General features: G+C 46.4%; 2 protein-coding genes across 2 annotated transcripts; both read left to right on the top strand.

The window, feature by feature from the left end:
• The first annotated feature begins 630 nt into the window (after positions 1-630).
• LOC133890842 (UDP-glucuronic acid decarboxylase 2-like) lies at positions 631-4,398 on the top strand. Its single transcript, XM_062331445.1, has 5 exons — positions 631-1,521; positions 1,859-1,938; positions 2,158-2,241; positions 2,347-2,421; positions 3,593-4,398. Exons 1-5 carry the CDS (start codon positions 729-731, stop codon positions 3,902-3,904), a joined length of 1,344 nt encoding a protein of 447 aa, XP_062187429.1. The 5' UTR covers positions 631-728; the 3' UTR covers positions 3,905-4,398.
• Positions 4,399-6,619: 2,221 nt separating this feature from the next.
• On the top strand, positions 6,620-7,937 carry LOC133891537 (large ribosomal subunit protein eL22z-like). The gene is made up of 2 exons (XM_062332264.1): positions 6,620-6,962; positions 7,576-7,937. Exons 1-2 carry the CDS (start codon positions 6,718-6,720, stop codon positions 7,718-7,720), a joined length of 390 nt encoding a protein of 129 aa, XP_062188248.1. The 5' UTR covers positions 6,620-6,717; the 3' UTR covers positions 7,721-7,937.
• The last annotated feature ends 4,505 nt before the right edge of the window (positions 7,938-12,442 follow it).

Consider the following 12,442-nt stretch of genomic DNA (forward strand, 5'->3'; position numbering starts at 1 on the left):
AGGAGGAGGAACTACGGCTCAAGCGTTAGGAGGAGTGTATGAGGAAGGCAGCGAAGGAGCACGCTGCGGCTGAGGCACATGAGGCAGAGAGGGAAAGGAAGTGCGAGAGGGCCCATCACGCTAAAGAGAGGTCTCGATGCCCTGCAAAATAGAAAATATTTTAGGTGTATTCAGTAGTAAGAGCCAGCCGTTGTAATAATACGGCTAAAATGGTTAAGGTTTTCGTGTGCGCTTATGATAATATAGCGTCATTCTGAATTGAATCTCTTACATTATAGTATATATATTAGTGTTGAAAAAGTGACACTTTCACAAGTCACGTGATATCTGATAAAAAAGATTATAAAAGCAAATCTTAAAAGTCTAACTAAACCACTAAAATAAAATTAGAACGTAGTTATGCCGATGGCGGGCACCACTCACTCCACCCCTGTCATACCAACGATGGCAGCTCCGCAAATTCGCCCACATCGAGGGGCGAGCTCGCACAGTCACCTCCCGCGAGACGGCGCCAATCACGGGTACACGTGGGCGGCCCGATCTGATCGCACGGCCCACGCGTCGCCCGCGAACCACCCAACCTCGACTCCCTCCCGCGACCTCCTCAAATACTCTCTCTCTCTCTCTGTCTGTCTCTCTCTCTCTCCACGCAAAGCGAGCCGCGCGCCTCGCCACCACCGCATCACCAGACGCGGAGGGAGGAGAAGTTGTCCTGCGGCATCGGGACCATGATGGCGTACGTGGGAGGCTCCTCGGAGCTGATCTACCGCGGTCACGACGCGCCGGCGTCGGACGGCGCGGGCGCCGCTGGGTACTCGGCCAAGCCGGAGAAGCCGCTGCCATGGCTGGCGCGGCCGCTGAGGTACGTGATGGGCGAGCAGCGCCTGCTGTTCGCCTTCGTCGGCATGGCCATCGCGTCGCTCGTGTTCCTCCTGGCGCCCGCCTCCAACGCCGGCGGCGCGGCCGCCTCTAGCAGCAGCGTGGCGCACCTTGCGGCGGTGGGGCTGGCGTCGCGGCAGTACTCGTCCGGCGCGGTCCCGCGGATGGCGTTCCGGGAGCCCCGCGGCATTCGGCCCGGCCGCGTGCCGCTGGGGCTGAAGCGCAAGGGCCTGCGCGTGGTGGTGACGGGCGGGGCCGGGTTCGTGGGCAGCCACCTGGTGGACCGGCTGCTGGCGCGTGGCGACAGCGTGATCGTGGTGGACAACTTCTTCACGGGGCGCAAGGAGAACGTGCTGCACCACGCCGGGAACCCAAACTTCGAGATGATCCGGCACGACGTGGTGGAGCCCATCCTGCTGGAGGTGGACCAGATCTACCACCTGGCGTGCCCGGCCTCCCCTGTGCACTACAAGCACAACCCCGTCAAGACCATCAAGACCAACGTCGTCGGCACGCTCAACATGCTCGGCCTCGCCAAGCGCGTCGGCGCCCGGTTCCTCCTCACCAGCACCAGCGAGGTCTACGGCGACCCGCTCCAGCACCCGCAGGTCGAGACATACTGGGGAAACGTCAATCCCATCGGTACGTGCATCAGCTCCCTCTTATCTTCTTCCTCCTCTCCTCTGCTCGACATTGCGAGCTGTTCTCTTCTCCGTGGAATGGAAATTTCCGTTCTGAGTTCTGAAAGAAAACATCAAATGGAGACGCGCGCGTGCGGTGCGCTGCGTCAAAGAAAGCAAGAAATCAGCTGGCGCGACGTGTGCGTGTGGAATGAGATTTCCTTCCTACCTGCATTTGCCGTTTCAAATGCGCGATCGATCTTTACAGCAAACAGACAGAATTGGTTGTTGTGGTTCGGACAATATGGATTGATTATATATGCTTGCTGTTTGATGCGTGGAAATTAAAACGCGAGCAGGTGTGCGGAGCTGCTACGATGAGGGCAAGCGGACGGCGGAGACGCTGACCATGGACTACCACCGCGGCGCCAACCTCGAGGTTCGTGCACGGCTGCCCCCATTAACAATCATTCAGCAGCACTCATCTAGAGTTTTATATTCATCTTTTCCGTCAGAGAGAAAAGAGAAGAGATTATATATGACTAGGTCTATGCAAAGTGAGCGAAGCTTGATAGATTAAACCAAGCTAATCAGAGCAAGCTACTAACCATGCATGGCCTGCTCTCTTCTTCTTCCCTTTGGCGCCGGGCGCATGCAGGTGAGGATTGCTCGGATCTTCAACACCTACGGGCCCCGCATGTGCATCGACGATGGCCGCGTCGTCAGCAACTTCGTCGCTCAGGTAAAAATGAAACCCAGAGGGGCCATGGGTTTGTCTGAACTCGCTCGATGTTAACCGCTGCTAATGCCGACCCGTCGTCGTTGTTCGACTGTTGATGGGGCGCAGGCACTGAGGAAGGAGCCGTTGACGGTGTACGGCGACGGCAAGCAGACGAGGAGCTTCCAGTACGTCTCCGATCTGGTAAGCCCTCCCTTTCAGACTCCAAAATTAAAGCGAGTCACCAAGTGGCCCTGCCTGCAATACTGTGACCCCGTTTTGCAGTTCCACTCTAGATTTTAAGATTATATGTTATAATAAAATAATTTAAATCACTATTTTTAGTTCAAAATAGAAATAAGATCGTTCATCTAATTATTCTCAATATACTCAGCTCTATAAATACTCAAGCTCCAAAAATTCTTCCTACTCGATAATTCTTCGTACTTGATAACGGGTCATGTCTCATCGATCCTTCGTACCGTACGCTAGCTTCAAGTCGCCGTTGATTTGTCATGTGCTGTTGCTTAAGCTGCAATAATAACTCTGCAACGCAAACTTTTCCATTGCCTAGTGCTTCGCGAGCGTTGAATTGAAACATGCAAACGCAAGCTACTCTGCGTGCGTGCACTGCAAATTTGCGAGAGCTCCCAACGCATGTGTGTGGTGTTCGTCCGTGCTCCCAACGGCACGCAAGTATCAACAACCTTTTTGTGCTGACTGATGGTGTGATGGATGCGTTTCTCTGGACCACCCCGACCCTGGAAAGCCGTGTTGATACGGACCGGGTTGGCTGGTTTGTTGGGCCTGGGCCTCACTACTAAATGACGCAGCCGTGCAAGGCACTGGTCCATCTTATCGCTGCTTCAACACAGCAACCACAAGTGCAGAAACACCCGAGCGTGCAATACAATACAATTATGCAAGTAGCAGCCAGTAAGTAAACAGAATTTACACACTAGTGCTAGTTCTACTTCTACACATTTCGATCGAGCTTTGGACCAGCGGCGAAGCTAAATGTAGCTTAAATGGTGCACTGACATAGGGTGAAGAAAATTTTACTAGTAACCTGCTTATATCGACTATATAAACGTATGTACGTTGTTAGATGTATAGTGAAGAAGCATAAGAATCATTTTAGCTTGAGCTTCGCCCTGCTTTGGACCACGTTGCTAGGTGGGCAGGTGCTAGTGCTGCTAGCTAACTTGCTTTCCAGACTGTTTGGTGGTTACTACCGACATGGCAGCCTCCCACGTGAAAGACTAGCATCCATCACCTTTTTTTCTCTCTGAGATTGAACGAGTGACACTGCAGTTCTGCTAGCTTCGTGTGATGCTGACGATTGTCAATGGCTTTGCTGATTTCTGGCTTGCAGGTCGAGGGTCTGATGAAGCTGATGGAGGGTGAGCACGTGGGCCCGTTCAACCTGGGGAACCCCGGCGAGTTCACGATGCTGGAGCTGGCCAACGTGGTGCAGGACACCATCGACCCCAATGCGCGCATCGAGTTCCGCCCCAACACCGCCGACGACCCGCACAAGCGCAAGCCGGACATCAGCCGCGCCAAGGAGCTGCTTGGGTGGGAGCCCAAGGTGTCGCTCAAGAAGGGACTGCCCCTCATGGTCCAGGACTTCCGCAACCGCATCTTTGGCGACCAGAAGGCCGCCGCCGCCGCCGGCGACAACTGATGATCGGCCTGCCGACGTCAACCGCTGCGCGCATTCGATTGTTTTCTGAATTGTAAGTATAGGGAAGATACTGGTAATCCATGACCGGAGTTGAACCAACCAAGGATCGATGCATGTTTGTAGGATAGTTTATTGATTAGCTGTGCTGCATAAGCATCATACAGATCGAGAGAGATATAGCCGCCGGTGCCTGCCTGGTGCTGCTACTGCAAGAACCGAGTATGAGCCATAGCTAGCAGCCTCGCAGCAGGAGGTCGAGGTCCTCCTCACGACCTTGATGTTATTAATTTGCTGTTCTTTTGTCATCCCTTTTTGGTAGCTACATGTTAATTCTTTGTTGATTTTTCATGTGTTTTTGTTTCTTGGAAGGAATGTCTGTTGAGGTCATAGCTCTTGTTCAGTGTCTGTGACGACGATGATGACTCTGCAATAACACCTGTGGATGCCAAATACACTCATGATTATTAACATCGCCTCCACTGATTAAATTTGTTGATTCTTTCTCCTGCTAGCTAGTCGGTGCATGGTTTCGCTCTTCTATGTTCATTTCATAGCCTGAATTTTCTTTCCTGTTCACTTCAGGCTAGGCTTAGCAAACGGCTCCTACAGGAGTGATAATCTATTATCTAGTGGGGGTAAGGAAATTATGATTAAGGATGTTTTTTTCGAGAACGCGCCTTGGCGTGTTGTTTCATTAAGAGGAAAGCAGATGCACAGATCTATTCCGGTTTATATCATGGGGTGTTCAAACTTCACAATTCGATGCTAGATGATCTCACAAAGTAGATCTGGAATTTTTGGTGGAGCGTGGAGAATGACAAGCGGAAAACCCACTAGATAGCATGGGAAAAACTAACTAAATCAAAGAATAGAGGCGGTATGGGCTTCGAGATATGAAGTTGTTCAACTAGGCTCTGCTTGCCCGGCAAATGTGGATACTTATACAAAAGCCGGATAGTCTATGTGCGAAGGTGCTAAAGGCACGATACTACCTAAATGGTTGACTGGGAGATACTGCTTTTGCAGGGAATGCTTCATCATCCTGGTGTGTCATTGAGTATGGCTTAGAGCTGCCGAAGCAAGGTTTGATATGGCGGGTTGGAGATGGAAAGTAGATTAGAATTTAGAGAGATCCTTGGATTCTGAGAGATAATTCACACAGGATCATAAGCACTCAAGGAAGTTGCAGAATTAAATGTGTATCAAATCTCCTGGATGAAGATGGTGCATGAGACATACAAAAACTTAATCAAGTCTTCTTGCCGGTTGATGTAAATGCATTGTAAAAATTAAGATAGCACCACGGAATGGTGAGGATTTTTTGGCCTAGCACCCTGAACATAATGGTTTATTCATAGTAAAAAGCGCTTACAAGTTGGTTGTGGACATTTAGTTCCGGAAGCAAGCGGCGAGGCAACTAGCGGGCGCCCAGATGGCTATAGCCCAGTATGGGATTGTATTTGGAAATGCCCTGTTTCACAAAAGGTACGTATTTTTGCCTGGAGAGCTACCAAGAATAGTTTGGCAACTTGAGATTAACGGCGTCGTCGTCTGAAACTAGATGATATATGTTGTGTTTGTGGAGCTGAAAAAGAAGTGTCTATTATTCTCTATGTTGCTGCCCAAATGGCCATGCCTTGTAGAATGCCATGCGAGAAGTATGGTGTCTGTCGTTGACTAAAAAAACTACAAATTGAGGTACGCAGTGGTTGTTATGTCTTTTGGAGAATATATGGGTTACAGAACCCATGATGTTGCTTATGTTGCTTTGATGTATTTGGCATGTGTGTAATGAAGTAGTACACCACAAACCTGCCCCGTCGGTAGATGCTTCTCGGCGCTTCTTGGCAAGTTATGTGCAATTCTTGTTAATTATCAAACAATATCCGCATATATCAAGCATGTCTGTTGAGGCGGGTGGGATGAGAAGGAGGATTGCGTTGAAGGAAGAAGGAGACTGTTTTTGTCGCTATGCAATTGTTTTTGTCGCTACACTGCCCAAATCCATTCGTTAGCACTGGTAACATCATAGCCTCGTCATTTAGACATCCCGGTAGTCGGGAGATGCGGTATTTGGGTGGATTAGGTGCGACCTTTTTAAAGCATGCGGTGATTTTGAGCAACCGTGCAAGTGGTACACATCTCATCCCCTTCAGAGCCACTGTCTTCCTTGAAACCAAAATCATCTAAAAAATATTTCTTGAAACCAAATAGAAAAAATAGAAAATGTTATTCCAGTGGGCTATTTCAATCCCTTAAACGCAGCCGGACACCTCCAGGCTCCTTTTTATTTATATATTTTTTAATCTAAAAATTGTAAATATATATATGCCTGTATCGGCATTTTGCTATTCTATACTCATATCGCTTGTTGGAAGAGCGACCGTCTATTTTGAAATTATACAATTCTATACTCTCATCGTCTGTTAAAAGAATGATATTAGAATTGCAAAATTTCAAAACAGACGTATATATTTACAATTTTTATTAGAAAAGAAAAGAAATTCAGGCTCCAGCTTTTCCAAGCCCATGACAACCCAACAAATGGAAAGTAGGAAGCCCAATCAAATAGGAGTTGTGACGGCCCAATACTAGACATAAGCAAGCCCATATGCTCTTTTTTACAGGCCTAGCTTCCCAACTGAATCACCCGGCCCAATAAACCGGCTCGCCGCACTCGAATGGCAGCCCACGTGGCCTATATATAACTCCCAAGCCGCATCCCCCCGCCCCCCCTCGTCTCGGAAAACCCTAGCCGTCACAAGACTGCCCACCCGAGCACCAGCCGAGGGAAGGAGGAAGAGGCGGAGGAGATGGCGCGGGGCGTGGCTGCGGCGGCGGCGAAGGGCGGCGGCAAGAAGAAGGGGTCGGTCACGTTCACGATCGACTGCACCAAGCCCGTGGAGGACAAGATCATGGAGATCGCCTCGCTCGAGAAGTTCCTGCAGGAGCGCATCAAGGTCGCCGGCGGCAAGGCTGGGAACCTCGGCGACTCCGTCACCGTCTCCCGCGAGAAGACCAAGGTCACCGTCACCTCCGACGGGCCCTTCTCGAAGAGGTATACACGCCACGTGCTTCAGGATCTTTGATTGCTTTTACTACCACTCGTCATATTGTTCTTATCACCTATGTGACCAAAGAGTAGATCTGTGCAGTTTCTGTTCTACGTGCTCATAGTAGGCAAGGACACTTCCGTGTATGTACATGAAATGGTTCGTTTTGCAGTTATCCAAATGTGATTGATGTTATGTATGTTCTGAAAGTTCATTGGTACGAAACGAGTGCATGCATCAGTAACTTTAGTCATTGCATTGCTAGTATACGTGCAAATTTACCAACTGCAAACCTTCACTTGTTATAGTTTACTGCTGGTTTAGTTTCTAATGGACAGTAATTATTTGGATAATGTTAGCCTCAGACGCTTGTTGTCTGTTAGAGGTTTCATAAGATACGCTTGAATGCATGATAGTCAGTGCAACTTCAAGCTTCTTACATACTACTGTGTGAACATGTACTACCTTCTATCCTCACGTGAACAAAAATGAATACTTTATGAAATTTGTCTGACTTTTATTGATTGTTATTGTGACTATATTAATTGTGGTGTTAGGCATTAGTAATCTTATTTTGTTTCAGTTTAATTTGATTGGATCATTCTCTGTTATTATCAGGTACCTGAAGTACTTGACCAAGAAGTACTTGAAGAAGCACAATGTGCGGGATTGGCTACGTGTGATTGCAGCTAACAAGGACCGCACCGTCTATGAGCTCCGGTACTTCAACATTGCCGAGAATGAGGGCGAGGAGGAAGATTAGAGTGCGTTCCACTTTTATCTTAGCTTTGAACTTGTTGGATTTTGACACTTGATCTGAGTGCCCCAAGTTATTTGCACCTATCTTCTCATGTTATGCTGTGGTGAATTATGGATTGTTAGTTTGAAGAATCCTTACATTTGATCGCCTCAACTCCTGAGTTATGTTGTGAACCTGGAAATGTACTATGGAAAGATTTGTAGCACTTGTCCTCATTTTACTCCACTTGGCTCATAATTTGGTTGTTTGTTGCTCCTGATGTGCGAAGTTGTTTGGAGTGATATACCTGAATTTCTGCTATCTTCACCCGACGTGTGTAAGTCTGCATTTTGGAGGTGATGATCCTACGCAGACATTGCAATGTAATACGGCGATCATTAGTTCCCTTTGAGTATGAGCTCTGTAATTGTAAATGCCTTGGCCTCACCAGCTGCCGTGACGAGAACAAGATCACCAAGATGGTTGTGCCGGTACAATTCATTGCCTTTGGCTTATGATCTGCAAGGTGCAAACAATCATCTCGGGGATAATTGCTTGCAACCTTCAATAGATAAAGCTGCAATGAACAAATGTGAGTGAGATATCCCCTGCGAAGACGGCAAGCCTGACTGCCTTCGTAATGTTCTACTATCATCCAAATGTTTTCTGGGAAATATGAATTCAAATGACAAGATGCTTCATACACAGAGTAGTGTGCCTACTTGCAGTTGTCATCCAGATAGCGTCCAATCCACAATCTACTTGCAGGGGCATGTATTTTCTCCTATCGCCGCTGAATGGGTGTGCAAACCAGTGATTCTGGATCAGAATGTTCACAAGACAGCTGATGGCGTTCATGAGGTCAATCGCGGAGGTGGTTGCAAGGAATCGGACCTGCTTACAACATCAGCACCTGCCTTCCTTGCTCCCTTCTCTGCAAGGAAATGACAGCACTTTCAGATTTAATTTAATTTTTAATATAGCATGAACAAGAACCGACACAAAAAAAAATTAATATCAAATATGTTCCGACTAGCTTCCACTAGCCCAGACTGAATTCGACTAGTCTCGAATAGGATTCAACAAGTCCAAAAAAAACCTCGATTAGAGCATGTCCTCGATAAGATATTCGACTATGTACTCGACTAGATACTCTTGTAGGATTTAAGTACGTAGCTGATGGCGACGTGAGATGCAAACACCTCTGTGATATCGATGCACGATGTAGTAGACGATGACGAAGAAGTAGTAGATACAGAGGCCACCGTGATGTCAATCCAAGCTCGATCGAGTCTGTCGCCTCAAGCTTGAGTTTGATATAAACTTGATTCGGGCTTAATCTAAGTTAAGAATCTGGTCGAGCCTATAACCAGACTTAGTGACTGTTTGTTTCAGGTTGCTTTTGCTTCTGTCAGAAGCACAGAAGTTAGAAGCCCAAATAAACGGGTTTGCTGAAAAGTGGCTTCTGAAGAAACCGAAAAGCTAGATGACAAGTTTGTTTCAGGCTTATGAGGAAATGAAGTAGATGCCGAGAAGCTAACTGAGAATAGCTTTTCTGAGAAGTAGTATGCTGAGAAGCCAAAAAATTGTTGTAAAAATTCAACGGCTAAAATTCAAAAGCAGTTTTTCAGAAAAGTCAAAAGCACAACTTTTCAAAGAAACCAGAAATAGAAGCACAAACAAACAGTCCCTTAAGCTTGGCTTGTTAGGATCTCGAGTAGAGTTCGAATCGAGCCTAGAGCGGGTCAAGTTTGAGTAGTTTGTGAGCCTCGAGTTTTTTTGATAGCTCTATGTATGAGTCACATGTGTATGTAATCACGTAGTCTTGAGGTTGAGCGATTGAACTTTGGGTTAGATGGTGAAGGTAAGAAAATTAACTTGGCTAAAATGAATTGACGCCCGGTTTATCTCAACGAAAAACAGTTAGAGTTAGCCAAGCTCTCGACAAAATATTCGAGCTCAAACTCGATAGGCTCACAGGCTTATAATTAGATTTAAACTTAGCTTATTAAGATTTCGTGCCAAACTCAAATCAAACCCATAGCCAGTTAGATTCAAATACCTGACGAGCCTCAAGCTTTTTTTACCGCTCTACTGGCGACCTTGCCCCGGCAACTTGAGAACTCTACTCCATGATCCCTCAGCCCAGCCAGACGTGTCCAGAACTTGTTCTCTCGACTACAGCCCACAATGACCGGGCTCTCGAGTTTTACAGCCCAAACATACGCGCACGGTACCGGGACCGGAGTGGGCTGCTTTGCCGCTCGGGCAAAAGCAAAACGGGGAGCCCGGCCTGCCATGAGAGAGATCACGGGGGTTTCCCATTTCGATTTTTTTAGTTTGTATACTTCGAAAATAAAAAAATGCAAAACTAGATGTCTATTTAAAAAATTATAAAAATAGGGTACTATCACTCATTGAAAAAGCAACATCAAAGTATCGCCGTTACAACGAACGATAAGTTTTAAAGATATTACCCTTCCAACGGATAACAAGTTATAAAATAAAAAAATATTACATTCGATTGTTGTTGAAATACAAATTATTATTAAAATAGTCATAAAAAGTTTTGAAAAATATATATTATAGGGAATACTATAATCTAGATTAAAAAATGTGACAAAAATAGGATCTTTATAATAAGAAATAAAAAAACAAAATTTATTTTACACGGTCTATCACACTATGTACAGTAAAATTTATTTATTTTTCATTGTAATAGTAATTGTTTGAGTTAAATTGTCAGAGATAATCCCTAACAATAATACGAGATATACTGAACGACGTACATGTTGACCCACGTTTACTATACGTGTGTATCAAATTAGACTCAAGAACACCAGAATTTATTCAGGTTCAAACCTCATGTAAGATAATTGCGCTACGTCCTATATATTATCTTACGAATTGTGTGGACTTATTTAAAATATCATCTCTGTCTAAACACAATCTTGATCCCTTTATATACTAGGAGATAAGATGCACAAACAGACGAACTGTATCAAAGCTTACGATAGACCTGCCCATGATAGAGCAAATTATCCCTAGCATATCATGACATTGGATATGCATTTCTACCCAGCTCTGGTCGTCCTACGTATTTTATACCATCACCCAACGCCGTCACGTTCAACCATCAGACCATACCGATGCATTAAATTCTACGAAATGGGTCACTATAATTCCACTCCACCCTATGACCATGTCACGCACAAAGCAAGTGTCTCGCGAAGTTAAAAAAACATTCGAGTAGGAGACTTGAACGGTAGGTGGCTATTTGCTCTGCAACCAGCGAGGGTTCATCGTAGGATCTCGCTACGCGATTAGAGGGCTGGTCGTGCGAGCTTCGCCCTAGTCATATGGTGTAGCCGTGATTTTGACAATACATATTGTTTACGGACACTTCACGATACGGAATCTACCAAGTAGGATATCTCTTTATCTATTACATGGACATAATTTTTTTGAGAGATATATTATAGCATGCTTCACAACATATTTTTTTTAGAATTTTTATGATTATTTAGATAGTGTTTTGAATTTTTAAGTAATTTAACATACTGTTTTTTAACCTATCAGTCCCGGCCTCCAACAGGTGACAGTAGTTTATTTTTATAATTTTTTCAAACTTCTAGTTTTACAATTTTTTATTTTCGAAATATAAAAATAAGAAAGCTCCCTCGTTTCTGCGGTGCGGGTGACGTCTAGTGACAGTGCGCCCACGGCCACCGTTGCCCGCAAGCTAAAGCTGCGTGCCAGCATGGGGCCTTTCGCAAAATCTGACGCGGTCACGTGCTGAGTACGTACTCGAGATCGACAGACTCGACGCAGCCATCAAGCAGTCAGGCGGCCTGCCTCTCAGAGTTGACGCACTTGGCTTCCACTCCCAGTGTTCCTTCCTTCTCGGGGCCCCCACGCCACCTTCAGACAACCACGACACTTTCTTCACTTCACCGAACCTTACCGTACGTACTACATATACGTCTGACAAGTACTCGTATTCGGTTGGCATCCGTGGAAATGGGTACGAGTGCGTTTTCTGAACTCTGAAACAGGAGTAAAATTTCTCTGCGAAACCTTCCGTTCCGTGTCGTGTGGTACGTACGATCGATGGAGCTCCAGTCGATGGTGAATTTGGTGGGCAAGGGCAACTGTAATTTCCGTCAGATCGCCCCCCGCGAATCCCGGCGTCGCTCGTCGGCGCTTGCTTGCTTCCCCTACCTCCGTCCCCCCCGGGAGACACGCATGGAGATCAGTGTACGCAGCATCTGACTCTTTGATTCGATCGTGCCTTTGCGTGCGCGTTCGCCCTTGCTTTTCTCTCGCACTTCGCTCCATGGCTCCAGCTCCTTCCTTCCTTCTCGTTGATCGGGAACTGAACTGGCTGCCTCCCCTGTAACCGGACCTGCCCTGCCCTGCCCAACACGGGAAAAGATGGCCATGCCGGCCCGTGCAAGTACGTGCACTCTCTCGATGCCTTGCGCCACTGCCACAGCAAAACATTGCGTGGTGCATGCTCAATATGATACGATGCTAGGGTTCGTGCCGCATCGATCGAGGAACGAGTAACTGTGACAAGATTGCTCCGCAGCCATCGCCAGGCAGGTGCAAATTTACTGTGCATGTACACCTATTATAGGTATGTGTGTTTCTCCATTAAAAAAAAGCTTAAAAGAACAATGTATAGTGATAAATTAAGTTGAAATACTTATTGATTTATATGTGATGCGTGATCGATAATATTAT

The sequence above is a fragment of the Phragmites australis genome, chromosome 14 (genome assembly GCF_958298935.1).
Source record: "Phragmites australis chromosome 14, lpPhrAust1.1, whole genome shotgun sequence".
Lineage (NCBI taxonomy): Eukaryota > Viridiplantae > Streptophyta > Magnoliopsida > Poales > Poaceae > Phragmites > Phragmites australis.